The sequence below is a fragment of the Lynx rufus genome, unplaced genomic scaffold, assembly GCF_022079265.1.
Source record: "Lynx rufus isolate CCGP_SWC_20201006 ecotype Redwood Valley unplaced genomic scaffold, mLynRuf1.p SCAF_3, whole genome shotgun sequence".
In the NCBI taxonomy this organism is placed as follows: Eukaryota; Metazoa; Chordata; class Mammalia; order Carnivora; family Felidae; genus Lynx; species Lynx rufus.
Genome location: NW_025814845.1, coordinates 152,549,597 through 152,575,150, shown reverse-complemented (window position 1 = coordinate 152,575,150; position 25,554 = coordinate 152,549,597). Strand labels below are relative to the sequence as shown.

The 25,554-nt window shown below is 43.6% G+C and overlaps 1 protein-coding gene across 2 annotated transcripts in view; it reads right to left on the bottom strand.

The window, feature by feature from the left end:
* Positions 1-3,874: 3,874 nt before the first annotated feature.
* INTS9 (integrator complex subunit 9) overlaps positions 3,875-25,554 on the bottom strand; it is a 101,448-nt gene continuing 79,768 nt past the window's right edge. For both annotated transcript variants that reach the window (XM_047091602.1, XM_047091603.1), the window contains 7 exons: positions 22,335-22,395; positions 18,701-18,872; positions 15,569-15,693; positions 13,378-13,545; positions 9,658-9,756; positions 8,239-8,376; positions 3,875-4,558 (listed from right to left, as the gene is read on the bottom strand). In XM_047091602.1, coding sequence (XP_046947558.1) covers positions 4,382-4,558; positions 8,239-8,376; positions 9,658-9,756; positions 13,378-13,545; positions 15,569-15,693; positions 18,701-18,872; positions 22,335-22,395 — 940 coding nt within the window. In that variant the 3' untranslated portion in view covers positions 3,875-4,381. The remainder of the gene's footprint in view (positions 4,559-8,238; positions 8,377-9,657; positions 9,757-13,377; positions 13,546-15,568; positions 15,694-18,700; positions 18,873-22,334; positions 22,396-25,554) is intronic.

Below are 25,554 nucleotides of genomic sequence, written 5' to 3'. Positions count from 1 at the left end.
CTGCTTGCGCTTGGCGTCCTATCCAAAATATTATTGCTGAGGCCAATGTCAAGGTGCTTTCTCCCTATATTTTCTTCCAGCAATTTTGGGTCTTAAATTTAAGGCTTTAATCCTTTTCAAATTAATTTTTGAGTGGTGTAAGATAGCAGTCCAATTACTTTATAATATAATTTATGGGGCGCCTGGGTGGCTCAGTCGGTTAAGCGTCTGACTTCGGCTCAGGTCATGATCTCGCAGTCTGAGTTCGAGCCCCGCATCGGGGCTCTGAGGTGCTGACAGCTCAGAGCCTGGAGCCTGTTTCAGATTCTGTGTCTCCCTCTCTCTCACACCCTCCCGTTCATGCTGTCTCAAAAAGAAAATAAAAACGTTTAAAAAAATTAAAAAAAAAATTATCAAATTGGTTTCCATACAACACCCAGTGCTCATCCCAAGTGCCCTCAATGCCCATCACCCACTTTCCCCTCTCCCCTACCCTCCATCAACCCTCAGTTTTTTCTCAGTATCCAAGAGTCTCTTATGGTTTGCCTCCCTCCCTCTCTGTAACTTTCCCCCCGCCCTTCCCTCCCCCTTGGTCTTCTGTTAAGTTTCTCAGGATCTACGTGAGTGAAAACATATGGTATCTTTCTCTGACTGATTTCACTTAGCATAATACCCTCCAGTTCCATCCATGTTGGACAGCAATCTAATTACATTGTTCTGCATGTGGTTATACAGTTCCCTTTTACTGAAAAGACTATCCTCTTCCCATTGAGTATTCTTGCCCCCCCCCCCCCCCCCCCCCCCGTTAGTTGACTGTTTAAGTGTGGGTTTGTTTCCGGGCTCTTGAGTCTGTACCATTGGCTTATGTGTCTATTTTTATGCCAGCACTATACTGTCTTGATTACTATAGCTTTGTAGTAAAGCTTGCATCAGGAATTGTGATGCCTCCAGCTTTGTTCTTTCTTAAGATTACTTTGGCTATTCAGGGTCTTTTGTGGTTCCACACAAATTTTAGGGTTGTTTTTTCTATTTCTGTGAAAATGTCATTGGAAATTTGCTAAGTATTGTTGTATTGAATCTATGGATGGCAAAATGTTTTTATGATATGACTAAAACCTATTAATAGGCTACTAAAAAGCAGTAGAGACTGTGGTGTTTAGTCTTTAGTAAACAAACTCATGATTGATGTTGGCTTTATCCTCTGGCAAGATTAGACATCTTTGGCTGTTGTTCTACACTGCCTGTCTCAAGGTTTTGCAACTTCCTTTAGAATTGTAGCTGGTTATTTCTAACCTCATTCTGGGTTCAGAGAGTAACCTTATTTACCCCTAGTTCCACTACGGTGGTTTTGAGAACATCAGATGTTTCCTACCTTACCCACAGTGTAGCAATAAAACACTGAGACAACATTCAACTTCCTTTATGGCTGTAGGGAAGGCCACTCAGGGCCAGAGAAAAACAGTATCTCCCTTTCCTATCCACCAGTTTGCTTGGCTCTTATGAAAGTATCACCATACAGCTTAGGAGATGTCTTCATGCTTATTTCTGCTGGTATTTCACTATGGTCTGGAAAAGCCAACTCCTGCCTCTCTAGGACAACTGTAAAGTCCAAAAAAAGCTTCAAGCTCCCAAGGGATCAAGGAGAGGCATAGCTGTTGCCTTTCTTGAAAAGCAGTGGACGAACAGGTATGTCCCCTTCCCCAGCTCGCTCCCGATCCCTGATACTCACATAGGACATTATGGTAAGGCAGATACCATGTACTGACTATATGTTTTGGGAAATGTTACTTAAACTTTGTACCTCAGTTTCCTCATCCAAAATCTTAATTGAAGTCCCATGGAGAGACCACCCTGAGGCAGGAGCACCCAGCCAAGCCAGGTCAGATTCCTGACCCACAGAAATGAGATAATGTTGCTTTAAGCCACCGAGTTTTGGGAGTAATTTGTTGCACAATAGAATACCGCTTCTTAGATGAAAAGAAATAACAAAACCAGATTCTCCTTCACTATTAATGGTTTTTCAGTTACTAATTATTACGATTTTGTTGGGCTTGAGTAGACACTGGTCTAAATGTCATACCCTTCACCAGGTCAGCATCAGTGGGCTGCATGTCTATACCACTGACACACCATCAGTGGTATAACTGTAGCATGGGAAGGCAGGTCCTGCCATTTCTTCTGGGTCTTCTACCAACCAACCTAGTTTGCTATCCAAATACCTGAACTCCAGGTATTCATAACTGCTCTCTCCTAATACTTGCAAAGGCCAGTTCTAGATTTTCTCTCTGCTCTAACAAATGACTCTTTGCTTCTTCCTGCCTCTCTGGCTTCTGCCACTAAGTAGGTGATGGTGACTTGATTACAGCCTTTATAATTTCTCAATTATTTCTTGCCTGTCATTGCTTCTCAGCCTTTTGGCTAAGATCACGTGTATTCCTTGCCTGACAGTGTACTAATTTGCATTTATATACGGTTTCTTGAGTAATCACCTCTCAAAGGATCAGTGCCTGGGGCTCTCTGAGCAAGCCCTTTAACAAAAATCAAACTTGGACAAATCCAAGTAAAGTAACCATTTTGATTTTCTTGAGCTCTATTTTATACTACTTTTGTATTTTTAAAGATGCTTGAAATTTAACTTGATTTCTCTCAAAAGTTTTCGTAGAAAGTATTCCTACATATGATGCATATTTATCATCTCCTAAAATAAAAAGTAAACTTTCACGGTGATGGCTTGTCAATCTCTTGTAATGTCAATCCCCTCCCATGGCTGTAGCCCCGCCCCCCCCACTCCCCCAACCCCCCAGGTCATTCTGTAGACACATCCTAGGCCCCCTGATTGGGGTGATGACCTGTACCCTGGAAAACAGAGGCCTGCTGAAGCCGAGCACTCCTGTGTCCGAGTCTGGCCAAGTCAGAGAAGGCATCGTCCTCTAATGAAGAATTCCTTCCCATTGGTAGGGCCATTCCAGAGAATGGACAATCCAGTCTCCATAAAGCCTGAGTAAGTAGTTCTATAGGATTTTACATCATTCATTCTTGACTCAGTAAATCCCTTTGTGACGCTTAGCTGGTAGCTAAGTTGGAGGATGGGGACTACTGACTGAATTTCAACCAGTCTGCAAAGATTGTAGGGACAGGCTGACCTGGGCCTACTTCCTTAGCTGACCAATTCCAAGACTTGTACTCTTACCCCCCAGCCTCCCCAGTACTTGCATAACTGGCGTGTGTGTGTGTGTGTGACAACTGATGCTTAGATAGATGTCATCTGGTACATATCTGTTTTGAACAATTAAGCAGTATTATTTCCAATGCAGTAGCTTACTATTATGAGGATCTATGGGCAGTGGAGTTTAATGCTCTGCCTAATGCAGACAATCCTGATAATCTGCAAGGAAGGCAGTGATGGGCAGGGATTAACTAGCAGAGCCTGAACTGTTTGTTCTGGACCTTCCTCCAGAAGGTTAGGCTGTTGATACCAATCTGTGTTGGTGGGTTTTTTTTTTTTTTTTTTTTTTTTAGTTTATTTGAGAGTGAGCAGGGGAAGGGGCAGAGAGACGGGCAGTGAGAGAATCCCAAGCAGGCTCCGTGTTGTCAGCACAGAGCCAGATGCAGGGCTTGAACTCACGGATCTACGAAATCATGACCTGAGCTGACATTAAGAGTCAGACGCTTAACTGAATAAGCCACAGGCACCCCTGTGTCAGTATTTTTTATACAGATACAGCTCAGATAAAGTTAAGCACCTTTTCATACAGTTTAAGAAAAATATATGAGTGCACACATCAAATTAAAATTTGCCATGGTATTTTCTAAGTTTATGCCGTTCTGTATATTTTCATAGGTTTTCAGACACTAAATAAATATATAAATTCTAGGTTAAACAGGGCACAGATACTTCTATAAAAATAAGTTTTATTAACAAAATGGGCTCACAAAATAAAGATGGTTCATTTTACCAATTTGGGGGATCATCTTTCTTATCGGGCGTGGAACTGTAGACAAGTAAATAAAACACAATAGAAGACTAGTTTTCCTGCCCAAGGCCTGTGAAACCATGAAAAATAAACACGGACCACTTAAGTCAGTCATCTTTTTACCTACCCCTTCCACCATTAACCTCTTGGGAAGCTGCTTCTGTTACTTTTATGCTACTCCTCAGCTCGCTGCCTTACCGTTCCCGGCTACCCAGAATTGGGAAGAAAATGAATGTAAGTTTAAAGCAAAAGTTCTCCAGGAGATTCTGGCCATAACTTCCGATAATCACGTCCCTCAAGGGTCACTTATTCCTTAAGCCACTGACCACAAGGACATGGCCAACTGTGCCCTTCCTTGGTTTGTGCTGGGCAGCCACAGTGAAGAACTGGAGGGTTTCAGTGAAATACAAATGGTTTAGATGTTCCATTTAGAACTTCTGTAGGAATTTGAGAACGAGGTCCCGCAGTCGTACCCTGAGCATCTCATCATTGTCACAAATGATATGGGTCGAATCTTCCTCAATCTGGATGAGTGTCTCAGCTTCCTGGAGCAGGACAATATGGCCCTTTGCTGTGTCTTCTACCTTAATGTCGCTGAAGCCATGCTGTTCCAAAGAAAAGAGAGAGGAAGATGATGGATACTCTGAAAGCAAGGGGCTGCCTGAAAGGCTGGAGGATATTGCAACTGACAGTTCCAAGAAATGACACTCCCTACGGGACAAGACAAGGATGTCCCCTTTCACCACGTTATTCAACACAGTATCACAAATAAAAGGCATCCAAATCAGCCAGGGAGAGCTCAAACTTTCACTCTTGGCAGATGATGTGATACTCTATATGGAAAACCCAAAAGATTCCACCAAAAAACTGCTAGAACTGATCCATGAATTCAGCAAAGTCACAGGATATAAAATCAATGCACGGAAATCAGCTGCATTCCTATACACCAACAATGAAGCAACAGAAAGAGAACTCAAGGAATCGGTTCCATTTACAGTTGCACCAAAAACCATAAGATACCTAGGAATAAGTCAACCACAGAGGTGAAAAATCTATACACTGAAAACTATAGAAAGCTTATGAAAGAAACTGAAGAAGACACAAGAAAATGGAAAAAGATTCCATGCTCCCGGATAGGAAGAACAAATATTGTTAAAATGTCGATACTACCCAAAGCAATCTACATGTTCAATGCAATACCTATCAAAAGAACACCAGCATTCTTCACAGAGCTAGAACAATCCTAAAATTTATATGGAACCAGAAAAGACCCTGCATAGACAAAGCAATCTTGAAAAAGAAAACCAAAGCTGGAGGCATCACAATCCCGGGCTTCAAGCTATATTACAAAGCTGTAATCATCAAAACAATATGGTACTGGCACAAAAACAGACACTCAGATCAGTGGAAGAGAATACAGAACCCAGAAACGGACTCACAAACGTATGGCCAACTCATCTTTGACAAAGCAGGAAAGAATATCCAATGGAATAAAGACAATCTCTTCAGCAAATGGTGCTGGGAAACTGGACAGCGACATGCAGAAGAATGAACCTGAACCACTTTCTTACACCATACACAAAAATAAACTCATAGTGGATGAAAGACCTCAATGTAACACAGGAAGCCATCAAAATCCTCGAGGAGAAAGCAGGCAAAAACCTCTTTGATCTTGTCTGCAGCAACTGCTTACTCAACACGTCTCTGGAGGCAAGGGAAACAAAAGCAAAAATGAACTATTGGGACCTCATCAAAATAAAGCTTCTGCACAGTGAAGGAAACAATCACCAAAACTAAAAGGCAACTGATGGAATGGGAGAAGATATTTGCAAACGATGTATCAGATAAAGGGTTAGTATCCAAAATCTATAAAGAACTTATCAAACTCAACACCCAAAAAACAAATAGTCCAGTGAAGGAATGGGCAAAAGACATTAATAGACACTTCTCCAAAGACGACATCCAGATGGTGAGCAGACATATGAAAAAAATGCTCAACATCACTCATCATCAGGGAAATACAAATCAAAACCACAATGAGATACCACCTCACACCTGTCAGAATGGCTAACATGAACAACTCAGGCAACAACAGATGTTGGCGAGGATGCGGAGAAAGAGGATCTCTTTTGCACTGCTGGTAGGAATGCAAACTGGTGCAGCCACTCTGGAAAACAGTATGGAGGTTCCTCAAAAAATTAAAAACAGAACTACCCTACAACCCAGCAACTGCACTACTAGGTATTTATCGAAGGGATACAGGTATGCTCTTTCCAAGGGGCACACGCACCCCAATGTTTACAGAAGCACTATCAACAATAGCCAAAGTATGGAAAGAGCCCAAATGTCCACGCACACACACACACACTGGAGTATTACTCGGCAATCAAAAAGAATGAAATCTTGCCATTTGCAACTATGTGGCTGAAACTAGACGGTAGTAAGCGAAATTAGAGAAAGACAAATATCATATGACTTCCCTCATATGAGGACTTTAAGAGACAAAACAGATGAACATAAGGGAAGGGAAACAAAAATAATATAAAAACAGGGAGGGGGACAAAACAGAAGAGACTCTTAACTATAGAGAACAAACAGAGGGTTGCTGGAGGGGTAATGGGAAGGGGGATGGGCTAAATGGGTAAGGGGTATTAAGGAATCTACTCCTGAAATCATTATTGCACTATATGCTAACTAACTTGGATTTAAATTAAAAAAAATAATTATTAAAAAAAAGAAATGACACTTCCTAGACTTGGCTAAACTGAACATTCTAGAAACTGCCATTTTTGATGCTCCTCCATACAATTCTTCACACTTGTCACATGACCTTCTATAGCAATAGAATTCAAACATAGCTTCATATACTTTAAAAGAAGCCTCCAAACATGCAAGATTATACAAACCACAACACAATTTCTATAACCTGCTTAAACTTTTGTAAGTTATCTGGGGAACACATCTAAGCTTGGGTTCAGGAGTCCAGGACACTGGGCCCTCCATCACCAGCCTCCATATGCCAATGGTCTCTGATAAAAAAAGCTCCATCCTATCTCAGGAAAATGCATTCCTCAAAGCAAGACACCAGTGACCTTGTGATTTGGCGAATCCCTTTTAAGGAAGGACACAAGGCAGCACAAGAAATACTTCTTTAGCTACCTTAATGTGAGTTATAGAATTTTCTTTCACATCACACATCAAGTTGAGAAAGCAGAAAAGTAGTAGAAATAAGGCTGATATGCCTGAAAGGGACACAGGATAGGCAAAGAAAATGGTCTAGGGAAAGTCTCTACCCTTAGTTCTAGAAAGCTTGTATAGGTTAGGGCAGGTACTGATATTCCTCTTGCAGGAGAGGAGGCAGAAATGGCGAAAAGGAAGAGTCCAGGTCAGATCCTAAGGGTCAATTCCTTGATGAGCCAGGCGAACTAAGTGAAGGTCTTTCTGGGAGAGCAAGTTGTTCCAAGTTTATAAAAAACAAGTCAAGCTCAAGTTCTACCAACAGGGGCTGGAGCACTGCAAGGTCACAAGGAAGCAGTGATTGACATGTTCACCTGCATCACAGGGGACACTCCCATGTTAATTACTAGTGATCCTACTCTCAGGGGCTAGGAGGGCTGCACAATGTGGCTGCAGTCTTCTTCAGGGAAAATTGAAATTCTAATGGATGGCTGCCGATTTGGGAAAGGACCAGTGTCTTCCAGGTGACTGCTGATTTCTTCCCTCTCCTCCCACCCCGTCTGGGGATTGCTGGCCCTGCTGCTAGAATTCCCAGGGATCCAGGGATCCAGCAACACTGGCGCCTCTGCCCTCACTGCCCCCCAGGCCCAAGCCTCTCTTCTCTTGTGACAAGCCACGTTGGTGCTCTGGCAGCAAGGGGTCTGCTTGAGAAGTGAGGCTCTAAGGGGCGGACTTCCTGGCCGCTCCCACCTTGCCCATCCATCGCATCTAGGTTTTTGAGGAAGGGACTTCCTTGGTTTAGTTCCCACAAGACATAGATGTCATGAGGCAGTCTTCTAGCGGCCTGGTGCCTGATGGGGAGGAAGAGGCTGGCAGAGAAGCAAGCGGGGGACCTACAGCGAAGGAGGGCATGGTCTTCTCTCACCTCTGTGACCCTCCCCTGGTTCTGTTTCCTGCCATGGCCCTGGATCAAGCAGATGCTTCAGAGACAGGAGCCCAGATTGTGGAGACTATGAGAAAGGCAGCAGCACACATTCCTTGAAGCAGGTGAACAGCAGGAAGGGAGGCTCCCGCGCAGCTTTTGCAGGTGCAAACCGAATGCGCTCACCTTCTCCAGGGCCTGCACGAACTGTTCTACCGGGATGGAGCCGCTCAGCAGTGGCTTCAGCACTTTGCAGTCTGGAATGTCATCGCTCGCCCGCTTTCTCTTCTTACCGCCTGTGGGCTGGGTGGGCCTGGGTGGGGGCTAGAGAGGGAAAAAAAAACACCATCTCAGCATGAGGTCGGTGCAGGCCACAGCCAGAACCTGTCTGTCCATCCTACCAACACAACCTTTTTCCTGGTGGAGGCCCTGGCGCCCGGCCCGGCATCACCCCGTGTGAGGTCAGCCAGCTCTTGAGTTCAGAGTCACTGTTAGCTGGGGGCTCCATCTGGAGTTCTTCATAACATAAGCTAATGCCAAAGCATCCACACAGCATCAATATCTTTTTTGGCAAAGAGATCTCCCTTTTATCAAGACTCGTCTCTAACTGATTCAATTCAGTATCTTCTGAATAAAATTTTTAAGATTTTCTTTTTTTAAAGTTTATTTATTTAGAGAGAGAGTGCGAGTGGGGGAGAGGGGCAGGGAGGGGGAGAAAGAGAGAATCCCAAGGAGGCTCCAAGTTGCCACCACAGAGTCCAACATGGGGCTCCCTCTCATTGAACCCTGAGATCATGACCTGAGCTGAAATCAAGAGTCGGATGCTCAACTGCCACCCAGGTGTCCCTTCTGAGTAAATTCTTAATAATAACCTGTGCTGGCCACTGCAGGTGTAGCAACAGCAGATTGGTCACAGCCACTAGCGGTGGGGTCAGACTCATGGGCTGACATGAAGGTCAGAGAAATTGTCTAAAAAGCGGTGATGGCGGAGCTTCGGGAGGGTGAAGTAAAGGCGAAGTGGGAAATACAGCAGGTGAGGGCACAGCATGCGCCTCATGTATTTGAAGTGGCAGCTCCGTGCAGATCATTCAGGATGTCAGAGCAGCACAGCCAAGTCCGGAAGGGGTTTTTCTAAGGGGGATGAGGGAGGACGAGTGCCTGAAGAGCTGCACCGCGAGGCAGTGAACACGTGTGAACGTAGGACACGGGGTGGGGGTGGGGGGCGCAGAGGGGACAACCGTGGGTGGGGGTGGCTCCCAGGCCCCACCCACTTCCGCAGGTGTGGGGCTGGCGCCCACCCAGCTCTCCGCACTGCCCGCTGCCTAACAAATGTGCCCGCGGGAGCTGAGTGGGGCCGGCACTTTGGGAGCCGGGAAGGGCACTCAGGCTGATGTGTGGCCTCCACTCTATAAGTAATAGCTGCTCTTGCCTTTTATCTCTCTGAGGGTGTGGCCAGATAGTAAGTAGTGAAGAATCTATATGCAGGGCCCTCTTTGTTTCAGATCGAATCCATTATGTAGTGTGCTAACTTCCGCAGTGGGACACTGGGACCACGATCGTGGGCGCTTCCTCGTGGACTCAGGCGCAGCCCACCCTCCCCCATACCTGAAGGACGTGCTTGTTATCTTTCGTGTGCAGCACTGCCGAGACCGTTGCCAAGGAAATGCCAGGCTTAATCTCCATGGGCACCAGTGAATCTGCGAGCTGGAAGCACACAGGGGTTTCAGTTGGGCTCGCCTAAATTTGGGGACGAGGTGCAGCAGCTGTGCTGTCCAGTCAGGACCTGGAGGCCACACCGGGCTGGGGCTCAAGTGACCCCACCAGCCTGGTGGGAAAGACACGGCATCAAACGCCATAGTGCTGAGCCTTTCATGATCACCTTTATTCATTTCCTTTTCTTTTGAACTTCTGTCTACATCACTGCAGTCTAACATGGCCACATAATTTTAAGGAAGAAAGAAGGTAAAAACATTTTTAAAATAACGTTAATCAAAAATGTATCGCACACACAAACGTATACCTTGGTTGTAATAAAGAAAGGAGGTAAGAGAAGCCAGAGAGGCAAAGGGGATAGTGGTGGTGGGTAAACTGGGCTGCGAAGACATAGAGAACTCGTCCGACCGCAACTTCTTAGACAGTGTTCTGGGTGCCCTTCCCGGCGACAGCCCAACACTCTCCAGCCGTCACCCACTTGCAAGCCTGTGCCACTGCGTGCTGGGACCCCAGCATGCTGACCCTTCTGCTTCTCCCTTTTGTTAGCTCCACCCCCACCCCAAATGATGAGATGCCCACACTGTGCTAAGGGCCCATCACCTGTATTGCCACAACCTCACATCCATCTTTCAGGTGGCTTTCAGGTGGCTTCCAGGCAGCTCCGAACACTTTCACAGTATTCTCCAAAACCTCAGAGGGCTTCTCTTCATGCAGAAATACCTACTGAGTGCTGACTTTTCATGCTAGCCTCCGCCTCTGTCCTCATGACCACTAGGTGACTAGTGTCAGGCAGGAAGGACAGGGCAGTAGCATTTGGACTGAGTGAGCTAATTCCTGGAAATGTGACTTCTCCCAAAGGCGGAACATCCAACCTTTACCTGGGGGGCCATCTCTTTCCCTACCACCCGAATCTGAGGTGTACCCCATCTCCTGGGCAGCTTTAGAGCTCCCTGACCCCGCCACTGGCAGTGATGTGTGATCTTCTAAGAGGCCGTAGCGCTCAGCTTTAGTTGGCTATTGCTCTTGCTGTTTTATTAGGATTCTGTGACTATAAGAGTTACTTTCCAACAACAGTATGCATACTCTTTCTGGAAAATCTGGAAAACAGAATACACGTAGACCCTGGTCTGTCCCAGTCTCCTAGATTTAAGAACAAAAGTAAACAAATATGCAAGATGCCACTTAGGTAAATATGAAGATCTGTATCACATGGGCAGAGGAAGCAGCTCAGGGTATTTAGAAGAACTGGAAAACAGAATGTGAAAATTGTTTCACGAAATAAGAAAACATATGTGGCACAAGTGTGAAACGTTCCCCCCCTGGGGAGACATGTCTGCTCCGGTCTCCCGACAACACCCATCCGTGAGCATCCTTTTCCTTCCTACACTGCAGTTACGCCCATTACAGGGGAGCCTGCCTAGCAGAACTTTAAAGCCAAAGAACTGGCCTGGGAGGTTTGGGGACGGCACTGTGGGAACCCAGCAGGTGAGATACTCTCCCTGGGCGGCCCTGTGAGGGAGATCTAAGACTCATCTAGGCTTGAGGGAGGTCTCCACTCAGATACCTCCATGAGGGAGGGAGCACCCCTCGCCGCCCTCGAATAGACAGTCTTCCGAGAACCCGTCCATGAGGGTTGTCGCATCAGATCTCCCTCAGAGGGACAAAGGGGGAGGATTTATGGGAAGCTGCAGAGGACACACTCTCATTTGGGGGAGGAATAAGCATCCTTTAGTAGCAGCAAAACCTAAAGAGCAGCGCCAGATTTTAACCTCCTCATCTCGCACATGCGTCTCCCAGGCAAAACTCTACATTACGTCCACGGACAAAAATTTATGTAAAAGAATGTTTCTGAAAGCATTACTTATAATATAGAAAAAGCAGAAATAATAAAGCTCACCAATGAAGGAATAGTTATGATAAACTTATGATAGACCATTACACCCCCACTAAGATGTTTACTTGTCGCGACCTACTACTGTTCCATGACCAAGGCAGCATGCTGGGTAGGATTCAACTACACACAACACACACACACACACAGAACAGACAAGGCAAATACACAAAATTCTGAGCAGTAGTTATCTCTGGCACGGGGACCACGACTGATTATTTTGTCTTTATCCTTTTTTTTATTCTATTTTCCGAATTTTCCAGAAAGAGTATGCATACTTTTATTGGAAAGTAAGTCTAATAGTAACAGAATGCTAATAAAACAGCAAGAGAAGGCAGAAGGGCCTTAAAAAGATGGCTGTGCAGAGCACTGCTCTCAGGAAAGTGTGGGACCTGAGCCTCTTTCAGGGGCATCGTGGTCAATGTGACTGTCCTAATAATGTGAGTGTTAGCCTTTTCACTCTTGCTATCACGAGTGTTCACTGGGATTTTCTCAAGGTTACATGACATACATTATCCACAACAAAGCAAAAGCAAAAGGAGATAGGACAGTCCACAAGCAGACATTAAAGATATCTGCAAATGGAAAATAGTGCCCCTGTTCTCATTACCTTTTTTTAGAAACATTTTCTCATAAAAGATATTTTAGTTGTGTTAGCATCTAATGGGTTTATGTCATTATTTTTATAGCTTTTTAAAAATTTTATTTTAGAAAGAACCAGATCACAAGAGGGAGAGGGGCAGAGGAAAAAGGAGAATCTTAAGCAGGCTCCACGCTCAGCATAGATCCCGACGTGGGGCTCAATCTCAAGACTGTGAGATCATGACCTGAGCCAAAATCAAGAGTTGGATGCTCAACCGAGCCACCCAAGCACCCCCTAAATCATTATTTTTAAAATGAATAAATATTTTTAAAATGTCTTCGTTTTAACATCTAATATAGCAAATATCAATAGGTGTAACCCACATAAACAAAAGCTCTTTGAGGTTTTAATTTTTTTAAGTAGGCTCCATGCTGGGCATGAGATCACGACCTGAGCTGAGATTAAGAGTCAGATGCTTAACTGACTGAGCCACCTAGGTGCCCCTTGGGTTCTAATTTTTAAGAAGTTTTGAGACCAGGAATTTTGAGGACATGTTCAAGCTATCTCAAGAGGCAAAAGAAAGCCAAAAGTAGCTTCCCACAGAGCCTTCCACACTGACACTGCAGGAGCTAGGCCATGTGACTCGGGCTGCCTTGCCCTCAGTTGGTCGCTCATGCACAGTATACCTCAACTGTCTCACATGTACAATATGCACACAAATAATCACATTTATAATCCTTGTATGTTGATTACTCTTATTTCCCTCCATCTAGCTCTGAATTTGATGAAACTTGACTCACACTCAAATGAGGTCCAGAAAGGATGAGAAAAATCCACCGTGGTCAGGGACAGAGCTGACATCAGTGCCTCTGTTCTGAGAGGCCCTGGCTTCCTGGCTTAAACATGTTAAATGTGAACACAAGCAGCGGTCCTGATGTTAACAGCTGTTACTTCATTGCCTGAAAAATAAGGCGGTTCTGAAGATCCCGCCTCTCTTCCCAGTTCCTTGGCTAAGGGGCTGTGTTCTTTGGTTCATCCGCATTTGACACAACGCCAAGAAAGCCCCCTCTGAGATCATCTTTTTTCAGATACTCAAGTGGAAAACCTGGGTCTGACCATGAGAAAGAGAACAGCTCACCTCTGGCATGATTTCGATCTTCTCGTACCGACGTTTGAAAGGCAAGGCGAGGACCTCGGCCCGCCGATAGGACATTGCGGGCGGCTGGCAGTCGATCATCAGGTCCATGCGGTGGGACTGCGCTGGGGGTGGCTGCGTGTACTGCTCGGGGCAGACCACGTGCAGCGGCTGAGAACCAACAGGACAGGGGGAAGTAAGGGAGGAGGCCCACCTCAGTGTGCCCGCACTCCTGCTCCGCCTCACCACCTCCTGACCCCCCTCCTCTCAAACCCAAACACTGGGCAGCAGGAGAGGGGAGTGCAGTGCGGGGAAAGAATAAACATTTCAGAGCAAAGCCCTCAACTGCCAGTCACGTGGACTAGTGGGGGATCCACTGCCTCCGTTTGCATTTGTTTTTATGTTTTCACTGTTTTTAAGTCATTTTGATGGTAACTTCCATAGGTCTATGCCCAACTGGTGCCCAAGCTCCTTGAGGGCAGTCTTCTTGTCACACCTACCATCACTGACCGGTACAGCTGTTGGCCGATTGGCAAGAACTGCTGACTTTGGTGCTAGTCTGGTGTTTTGGGGTGGGGGCTTCTCTGGTATCTGCAGGTGCACTGGTGTTAGACAGTGGGCAGTGCACAGCTCACATACTCCACTGTGTGGGACACACTGAATCAGATCTTTTTTGCAAAATATCTCTTTGTTATTCTGATAGACAAAAATAGTAAACCAACATTTACTTGGGACAAATACCACCCAAGTGAAAATGGATCCCGGTAGCCCACTGAGTTGTACTGACACTGCTTTTACTTAAGAGCCTGGAGCTCACCTCCAGCTCCTGGAAGGCCTTCCAACAGGAAGCACTGGAACAGCCGACCGGATGCACTAAAAACAGCACTTGTTCCGTTGGGCTGATCCTTTTCTTCCTCCTGATGGAAGGTTAGGTTAGGATCTCCTAACTCTTCTCAAAGCCATCCGAGTGCACAGTCGCAGCCTGAGGACCCGTCCCCGCTTCCCTCTCCTACAGTGGGGACCAGGTGGCCTCTGGCTCCCACAGTCCTATACCGCCAGGGGCTCCATGAGCACACCGCTGCCGTGCGGACCACAGGGGAAACTTAGTCATGAAAACAACAGGCTCTTAACTGCTTCTGCCAGTGTGCTGATGAGTACACGGTGGGTATCGAATTGCCAAATCAGCCCAAACTTATCCACTACTCTCAATCATGTCTAGAGAAAGCCCATATTCTTTCCTTGTAGGGCCAGCAAGGATGGCCATAATCCATTATTTCTGCATTCCTGAGGTTCTTCAGCTTTCCATTTCTTGTTACCCTTCCTTAGAGCTCTGGGTAAGTGCCTCCCATCCTGAGGTCATAGGTTCTGTGAGGAGGAAAGCAAACTTCTGACCTAGGCCAAGAAAAATGAAGGGAGCTAATCGTACCTTGCTAAATTACTAGGTGAAGCAACAGAAGACGTGCCAGGGCGCCCTGGTGCTCCTTTAAGCTCCTGAGGCAATGGGGAATGAGAAGTTTTCCTCTTGCCTCTCCCTCGCCAACTGCAAGCAGCCTCCCCCAACCCCACTATCAAACTTGTGCCAAGAGGTTGCTGACCCGGTGCAGTGATTTTTACTCCCCCCCCACCCCCCCCACATTCTCCTGTGTAGATGGTCTTCCTTAACCCACCGCTTTACCCAACTACTTCTTCCCTTGCCCTATGGCAGAAGATGCAAAAGGAAAAAACAAACAGAAGCCACAAAAAATAAACCAAAACAAACCCCTAACAAAAAGCAAAATAACAGTGTTCGTGGTACTAACCCACATCTGCAACGAGGAACCAGTACAGGTTTCAGTGAAACTGTCTTTCGGCTTGAGGAGTCTGTTTCTAGGGCTATTTTGGTGGGGAGAGGGGGCGATTTGCTTTTGACTGGACACAGACGGTCCTCATCAAAAATAACAGTCTAATGCTTTCCTTCCCTTCCACCTTTGATTTCTTTAGAACAGAAACTGCTTCCAGGTCTTAAAGCCCCCTACCTGGGGCGGGGCGGGGGGAGTGGGCGGCGGTGACCGGCACACGTGCCAGCATGCTGCGGACTCGGACTCGGACTCCAGAGACACGAGGAAGGGAAGAAGCGCAGCCAGACGGCCCGCCCTGCTGCAAACTCCCGGCTGTATCAGGGCTGTGGGGAGACACCAGCACTTCCCTTCCTCACCTGTACTTCTTTGAGCAGCTTTGACACTTGGATGAAGTTCAGTCGCGTATCGATGGGGCAGTAAATGCATTTCATGGCCAAGGGCTGGTAGGGAGCCAGTGCTTCCAGGTAGGAGAAATCAGGTTCTAATGGGAGCACAAAAAGGAAAATTTAAAATGCAAGCAACAGAGTTGTTACCAAGTGAGGAGGCGGCTGGTGTGGTCAAGGCCAGGCGGGATCCATACCGAAGTGCAGAGGCTGGCGGGAGCTGGATTCCTGATCACTGCAGAGGGTCACTTACTCACAGGTAAGGACAGGGAGAGGCCAGAATGAACAGGGCAGGGTGGGTGTGGGCTCAAGATTTTCAACACAGAGAGACGGAGGAGATAAATGAGGGGTTACATAAGTAAATGGGGGAGAAGGGAAAACTCTTTGTTGCAACAGAATGCCAAATAAATGTAAACAATGAAAGTAAAAAAAAATATCATTTGGCAACCATCACAGGAATAATTTCTTCGGACCAGGATCATCAATAGATGCAAAAAAAATTAGATAAAAATTTGAGGAAGACAAGGATACATAGTCTCAAAGTGTCCCCCCACCCAAGATACTGATTAAATGTAAAAACTGACTTCACAGTGGGGAAACCTGGCACAGGCCTCTCGAATCAAGTGCTCGAGGTTAACAAGCAGGTATGAGACAAATGACATACCACTGACTTGATAGGGCAGACATGAGAAAAGGACCCTGGCCTCATGTCAACAGATGCTTTTGCTGCGACTGTCATGCTCCTCTCGGCAAAGCCTGGCATGCGCGGTGACTGGGAACCACGCTTGCCATGACGGCCCATTTGTTAAACCCAGAACTACTCACTGTGGCCTGTGTGGCAGAGATTACATTTCTGGTGTGAAATATAATACTTAGACTCCCAACAGCCTGTGCCCCCATGAGGACATCACTTCTTACAGCCCTCTAGCTTACATTTACCCATCCCATTAACTCTCCCAGTGCATTAAGGATGACTGATGGAACGTCCAGATTTTTATTTATTAAAAAAAAATTTTTTTTTTAATGTTTATTCAAGAAAGCGAGTGAGCGAGTATGAGCAGGGGAGGAGCAGAGAGTTGGGGGAGACACAGAATCTGAAGCAGGCTCCAGGCTCTGAGCTGTTAGCACAAAGCCTGATGTGGGGCTTAAACTCACGAACTGCAAGATCATGAACTGAGCAGAAGTCAGACGCTTAACCGAATGAACCACCCAGGCACCCTGGAACTTCCCGATTTTTCAATTACTTCCCCTTGGTGGCTCCTGTTTCTCTAAGAGGAACCCCCCAAATATTAGGCAAGGACAGCTACCTAGGAGAAAACTGACTCCCTTTTTACGTGTACTATGTGAGCTACAACTTTCCCACAGCTGTAATACAATCCAAAAAAGTGGTCCAAAATTCATCTCTGACGTGACCAGACATAGCTGCTCTGAAAGTCCCTCAAAATGGGTTTAGATTTAAATTCATTACCAGGGTTGTTATGGACAATCAAACAACCCTTGATTTCTTCTTAGCTGGCTAAAGGAAAAATTATACTACAGCAAACACTTCTTACTGCACCTATAAAAATACTGTACCCAATGTCATATCAGAGTCAGTAACCCCTCAAAAAGAATGAAAGACCACCTTTAGTCCTAATACAATGTTCTCCAGAATACCTCTTGCTTAGCAAAAGTTGGCCATGGTGAGGTTCTGGGTATTGTGGGTCAATGTCTTGTGACCTGACTTCCTCTGCCTTTGGCCAAAAGGGGGCCTAGGAAAGAGAGAAGAAGCCCCTGAAGCTGCTTTTCTGAGCTCTCCTGGCACTTTCTACCAGGTCTTGGAGTTATAGCCGGAGCCGGCCTGTCAGTCATGGCCAGGCCATGTTGTTCTCCTGTTGGACATCAACAATTTCACAGAACCCTGACACCAGACATGGCCATTTGGTGACCACAATGGATCAAGACAAAAACAAGAACCCCTCCATAATCATGCCTGAACACACAACCACAACACTGTTCGAACCACAAAAGGAGCAAACATTACCCTATCCTGGCTCCATTCTTCTTGCCTTCTAGATAAGAACTGTTAAGATACTCAATCATTTAACCACTCCTGCTTCCTAACAGCGGCCAATCCAGAGCAATGTTCCACATCTGTGAACCTACCTCAAAATCACCCAACACAAGTCCAAATCCATAAGTTCTTTCCAACATGTTCTGAGATGCCTCCCACTTCCCCATGTGTTCTTCTCAGCTGCAATGAATCAATAAAGCCAACTTTGTTTGACCGGTGGTGTGATGGAGGCCTCTGGCACTCCTCACAAACAGGCTGAGCACAGGAAAGGGCCCCAGTGTCCCTGATCTTGAAGATTTGGGCACAGTTAGACTCTATTTCATCATTCAAGTCTTAAAAGCAATGAGAAAGAAATCAACTGATAACTTTCTCAACAACTTTTATGTGCCAGGCACTGCATGAAGTGCCTTCTGATAACATTTCAGTCAACACAGAGTTGCCCAAGGAAGGAGCCATCAACAATCCCATTTTACGATGAAGAAAGTGAGGCTCAGGGAGGTGAGGTTAACTTGTCTTAGATTATAGTACACTGGACCAGATTCAGATCAAGGTTTTTCACTCAACTGCCCGTAAGATTTCCAAATCCCGAGGCTGTCTGAAGACCTAAAGTTGCTAAAATAATATAGTGATTAAGTAAAACCCCTGCTTGGCTTCATTAAAGGATTTGTTTTACTCTGAGGGGTTTGTCTCCAGAGAAAACAGTGTAAGCCAGAGCAAACTATAACCAAAGGAGAAAAACCCAACTCAAGAAATAATTCCTAAAGGGTAACACAAGAGTGGTTACTAGGATTACTGCCGTTCTTGAAACAGCTTACAAAATCCTATCAAAAGCAGTTCAGTAGAAATCTGCCTCAGGGAAAAATCTCCGAAAAATGGATGTGAAAGCTTTGTCCAGTACAGTTTCCTAACAGTCCATCTTGCTTTACTCTTTCCCTTGTGGTTTATGTCAGATGAGTGTTCATATTTATGCCTTATTGAAGTTTCGTCCTGGTCGGTGCACTGGGTGAAAGTCCCAGTGGAAAGGGCAGGGTTTTATTTGTTTGTTTACTTACCTGTGAATATGACGGTGTTGAGACTAGATTTCCCCCAGAGCTCCATGAAATGGACCACGTCCCCAAATCGGAGGGAGGGGTGCCCGGTGAACACCACACATGGTTGCCGGAAATCACTGCTGAAGTCTCCGTGGAGGCTCGGATAGTGCTTCAGCTTGTTGGTCTGAATGAGCTACAATAGGTACAGGGAAGCACACAGAGATGTTAGCCTCTCCAGGCGGAGGGAAGGACTGCACAGCATGGGAGCATGAGCAGAAGGAAGAATACAAATGAATCTGATTACAATTTGTGGAAGATTGAATTTTTTTTTTTTTTTGTTATGTACAATGTGACTTTCTGAATAGATGCAACCTTCTGGTACGTATTAACATATTATTCAGGCTGTTAAAGGCCTGATGCAGTCTAACCCTTCCTTTAGAGCTTCCTGACACTCGGGAGTCCCGGCCCTAGAAGTTCCCAGGATCAGTTATTATTTGAAATACAAGTAATTTTCCCCAAACATGTGACTCACCAAGTTCTGTCAACAATAAACACTTCACACAAGAAAAACTGTTTACCTGCACAGGACCACCTCTTGAGATGTAAGTTACTGCGGCAACTTACCAAAGACAAAGGCCAAATTGGCTTTCAGAAATTTGGGAGTGTGATGTCCTCCCAGAGATGTCCTACGCAGAGAGCTGTAGTAAGAAGTGGGCCATGTACAGCCTCAGACTCGTCTCAAAAGTGTACGTTTTTAATCAAATGATCTCCCTTCCAGAACAATACCTGGCAATTCTCTCCCAACGTCATAACCGACCCAAGACAACACCATATAGTTACAGCCACAGATGGCATCTTGTGACATGGCTCAGCAGCTCTTCCTGCTGCCCTGGCCCTGCCTCCACCTCCCTACTCTAGCACCAAAAGGTAAGATGACAAACACCCAGACTTCAGAGACCTTAAATGCCGGCTAGATCAAAGGGAATACTGCCCTGAGATATCGTCTAATAGATAAAGAAATAGTCTGTGACATAAGTTAATCCTGAACCAACCAATTATGCATAAGAGGGGAGTCCAAATCCAACTGAAGTCACCCAAATAGTGAAGTGTGGCCGGAATGGGACAACCCCCAAATGGAAGCTAAACTCTCTTCACTATAAAGATTTAATTTTTAATTCAGAGAGATTGCTTTTACTGGTAACACTGCAACACTACTCTAGAGATCTTAGCCAGGCATCCCTGGCTTGGATGGGATATGTTGTAGTAAAGACGGGACAAATGCTGAATTCCCACCTCCCTTCCAAGTTATATACAAACAAAAGGGACATTCTTTTTATAACTGATCTGCCCCCAAATCATTACTTGTCCCATTGAAATGGGTGAGCGCTGTCTAAAAGACTAAGCCTACTGTATCCATTGCCGTCAAGGAGACGAATGGGATTCTAAGAATAGCAGTGGGTCTTTGCACACAACTTAAATCACTTTTTAGGCATTACCTACAGTTCCTGAAGTTCTACTGATCAATGCATAGCAACTAAGATAAATTCATCTCTTTTCTTTTGCCAACTGGAGCTACCTTTCTAGCTGACTTACTACATTTGACCATTCATTACCTCTGTACTTATTTAAGGTCCAACTGTATAGGCAATGAAGCTGTAGGGTAGGAATTCTGTAAAAAAAAATTTTTTTTTTTTTAATTATCAGTACTAAGGCTAGAATATTTTCCCTTTGGCACTGGTCACAATACTGAGTCAACTCCATCATGTCCTAAAGTAGGCAAGTGCGTTTCAGGAACCCTGCTCATGTAACTATGGTCTTTTCATATTCCTAACTAAATGGGACAAAGGTAATCTGTGACAATATGTGGGTAAAAACGTAGAGTAACACTCTTAGAAAACAAAAAAAGGCTAATTTTTGTTGGGGGGAGAAAAACCAGCCTTCAGTGGTAAAGTCCACCATAAAGTATGCTTTGCCACGCTTAATTTTCAGACATCACTGCATTTCTAGCCTGAAGTTCACTGTGGTAATGACAGAGCTTGGAAAAACTTTGGCTGCTGTAACGGAATGTGTGGACTGAAAAAAGACTTTGTCAGAACCTTCCTCATGAAATTCTGGCTCATAAAGGTCCTTTGGAGTAGCAATAAGCAGGGGTGGCAGGAGTTGTCAAATTTAAAATAGTTAGCGGGACATTTGTTGCTATTTACACTGAATCAAATAGTTAACTGTAAAACAAATAAACCAACTAAATCCTATACAAGCACATCCACACAGACATCTGTGGATGGATGAAGTCTGTACAAACTGAAAAGTCCATGTTCCCAACTGCACACTAAGGAGCAGTGTGACCAGCTTCTTAGAGGTTCCCCTTTGTCCTTTTCCACTTACTACTGCCTCCAACCCCACCTCCAGGATAACTGCAATCCTGGCTTCTGATACCACAGAATTGTTTTGTGTGTTCTTGAACTTTCATATAAAGAAAATCACACTGTCTACTTATGTCTCACTTATTTCACTCGCATGATGTTTGTGAGATTTGTTTACATAACTTCGTATAATTGGAATTCATTCATTCTCACTGATGTAAGTAAGGTATTCCATTGTACAGAATATACCACAAAATCCGCTTGACTATTAACAGCATTTAGGTATATTTCAGCATTATTACCAAGAATGCCCTGAAGATTTTTGTCTGTGTCTTTTGGTGACATACCCATGTATTTCTGTTTGGTATATAATTCAGGAACAAAATTGCTGAAGTAGGGAGTATGTTATATTTCAGCTTTAGCAGATATTGCCAGTTTCCTAAAGTGGCTTATACCAATTTAAACATCCTTTTTAAAAATGTAACAAAAAATTGGGAGTAACTCTTTTGTTGGATAGTAAGAGAATGGTTAAGTACATTATAATATGTTCATATGATATGCTATGGAATACTAGGCAGCAATAATAATAATAGGAGGCACACAGAAAAATATCCATGATACACTGTTTGGTGAAAAATGTAATGAAAACAAAACTGTCTATGTTATGTTGTTACGTTATATATATTGTATTTGTTTCAAGTGTCCAATAATATATATATTGTGGAAAAAAAATCACCACAGTAAGCCTAGTTACCATCCATCATCATAGATAGTTACAAAAGATTTTTTTTTGAGAACTCTTAATATCTGCTCTCTTAGCAACTTTTAAACATGCAATACAGTATGGTTAACTACAGTCACTATGATGTACTTACATCCCATGAATTATTTATTTTAGAAGAAGTTTGTACCTTTGACCCTCTATTTTTTAAAAACTTAAATGTTATTATTTTCATCATTAAAACTTCACATCTATGATCAACATGACTAACTGGAAAGAAGACTTTGACTATAAACGAATCTGTTGTTATGCAAAGAAATTAGTAGTAGGGGTCAGATAACACTCAGTGAACAGAACAGAGGTAGGTTATGAACTGAACACGTACTGGCAATAGAATGTGTTAATGAGAAGAGAAAGTAACATATCTTGAGTTAGAGTACTTCGCGGTCATCTCACATGGGAAACAAGGGACTATATGAGTTTACCTAAGGATTTCTATAATCTAGTGACATGTTATCATCCATTTATCTACAGTTTTTTCTTGCTTTGACCCAATAATGCCATTTCTTACCTCTGCATGAGGAAAAGGTGGTTCTGGGAGATACACCTTAGTCTGTTTGTTGTGACAAAGCCTTTTAAAGAGGAAAAACGGATGAGCCTGTTAGGGTAGGGCATACAGGATCATTTGTTGCCACCTAGTGGTAGCAGCAAAAACACTAGTAAAGTGTATTCAAAATTTTCCTGTTAACCAATCTCACTGTGATTGAAAGCCAGGATCTACGGAGTATTCAGAACAAGTCCCTTGTGAGCATTTTTTAACCATTAAAATTCCTGAGTACATTTTTTCCTTGAAAAATAAGCTTGTTATTTTGGAATAATTTTAGATTTATAGAAAAGTTGCAGAGACGGTACTGACTTCCCTTGGGCCCTTTACCCAGGGCCCCCTTAATGTTAACATCTTACATAACCATGATACATTTGTTGAACTGTGAAATTAACATTAGTGTATTACAACTAACTAAATTCCAGACTTTGTTTGGATTTCACCAGTTTTTCCACTAATGTCTTTTTTTTTTTTTTTTTGCTCCAGGATCCAATTTGAAATATAATATTGCATTAGTAGTGATCACTTTTGAGGAGAAAGTGATAGGCTTTCTTCAGAGACCCAACTTTGTATTTTGCACATGCACTAAGCAACACTGGTCACTGAAACTGGAGAGTAACGTGGTATCTCAACTGGGAGACTCTATAAATGCTTTAGGTAGTCTATATTTCTTTCCTAGACAGAGCGGACATTTAAAAATGGAGATGTCTGAATAAAGCAATTGTGGCCAAAGTTAACAACTGATAACTCAAAAGACAGGTGTTCTGTAGGTTTGGCGTTATGTAGTAATAATGTATGTTTGTTCACGACTACTTGTAAGAATTCTACTAAAACAGTATTAAAGTATTTCAACAGTTCTACCAGATACTATTTTTTGGGGAGTAGTTCAGGACTCCAGGGTTTGGGTTTTATATGAACTTCATGAATACAACTTATTAATTTTCCCTACACTTAAAATTTTCTTTAATCTTGATTTAAAAAACATTACTTTATATCCTTTTTGGAGGAAGATGTAAATAGGGAAGGAAGATACTTCTGGAGGGTTACCTTATAATATCTAAATTACATATACTTATATACATAGAATTATATATAATATCTAATCAGGAAGACAAAACTTTTTTTTTTTTATTTTAATTTTTTTTTTCAACGTTTATTTATTTTTGGGACAGAGAGAGACAGAGCATGAATGGGGGAGGGGCAGAGAGAGAGGGAGACACAGAATCGGAAACAGGCTCCAGGCTCTGAGCCATCAGCCCAGAGCCTGACGCGGGGCTCGAACTCACGGACCGCGAGATCGTGACCTGGCTGAAGTCGGACGCTTAACCGACTGCGCCACCCAGGCGCCCCATGGAAGACAAAACTTTTTAAAGTCAGGAAGAGAGACAAATAGAAGATCTTCATTTAAGGTTTCTTAGATTGTTGCAAAGGATACTATGTTGCATTAGTTAGTATCAATATATAAAACTAAAGTATTTCTGACAAAAAAAAACCAAGACAAAACAAAACAAAACTATAACCTAAATGCATTGTGGTATCCTTGACTGGATCCTGGAATAGAAAACCGACATTAGTGGGAAAACTGGTACAATCTGAAAAAGACTGTAGTTCAGCTAATAATGTGTGCTAATGTTCATTTCTTGGTTTTGATACATGTGTATGGCCATGTAAGATGTGGCCATTAGGGAAAACTAAGTAGAAGGTATATAGTTCTTTCTGTACTACCTCTACAACTTTTCTGTAAATTCAAAATTATTCCAAAGTAACGACTTTATTATTTAAAAAACAAATCAAAGTTAAAATCCAAAGTGCCAAGACGGGGGAAAAAATATCTGCAGATGTATAACAAAGAGTAGAGTTCAAATAAATTGGTAAGAAAAGTATAACATCTCTAATCAGTAAAAAAGGGACAATTTACAGAAGACAATGGGCAAGAAGAACAATTTACAGAAGACAAAAATCTTTCCGGAAAGCAACTGAGATTTGTGTAATCAACATTAAAACATATTTATACTCTTTGTTCCTGTAATTCCACTGTTAGTAATTTACCTAAAGCAAAAGATGCAGTCGTATATACATACAACAATATTAATTGAAGATTTATTACTAAAAGGAAAAAACTGGGCAAAGCCTGTTCATCCAACAATAAGACAACAGTTAAATAAATAATACAGTATACAAATGATGTAATAATGTATTCATGTAAAAACTATGTCCTCAAAGTTTTATTTTAATCCTCTAATCTCACATTAAAAATGTGAGATTAGCAGGGGGCACCTGAGTGGCTCAGTTGGTTGTCTGACTTCAGCTCAGGTCATGATCTCGCACGGTCCGTGAGTTCGAGCCGCACATCGGGCTCTGTGCTGACAGCTCAGAGCCTGGAGCCTGCTTCAGATTCTGTGTCTCCCTCTCTCTCTGCCCCTCCCCCACTTGCACTCTGTCTCTCTTTCAAAAATAAACATTAAAAAAAAAAATTAAAATATTTAAAAGCAGGATCCAAAATTAAATAATTGGTATGATCCCCATATAGAAAGAAGAAATCCATCCAAATGCCAACAGTGATATTACTTCTGGATAGTGGGTTTACAGGTTCAGTTTTTCCTGTTTTCTGTAACTTGTATTGTTTTCTTTAGTAAGTGTGTATTACACATATATTAGAAACGAACAAATATAAAAACCCAGAAACAAAAACAACCTACTCTAATTAGAGTGGTCCTGACTTCTAGCCCGTAAGATATTATTTTGAAAGAACAGCACACAGTGGGGACGGAGTGGCTTTGGGGAGCATACCATCCCCCAGGCCTCACAGGGCTGGCTGGAGTTTTTTATTAAGGATCTGGATGAAGAAATTCAGAATATGCTAATTGTGCAAGTGATCCTTAGGCTGGACTACTAATTATTCAAGATTAACTTCCTATGCTGGGGGAGAAATGACCCAATGCAAAGGATAAAATTCAACAGGTACCAATAAAGTGACGGCCCTACGGACAAACACGACTAACATGCACACAGGATGGAGAAGTTTGTCTGAATGCAGATAGAGAAAAAAAGTCCTTGACCACAACTTTTAAAAGGGGAGGAAAAAATGCCCTTTAAGAAGGTGGAGTGGGGAGACAGCATATAGAACATGTTAGGACAGAATGATATACAAATCCCTTCTTAATTAGAAACTTGGTAGAACACTGTG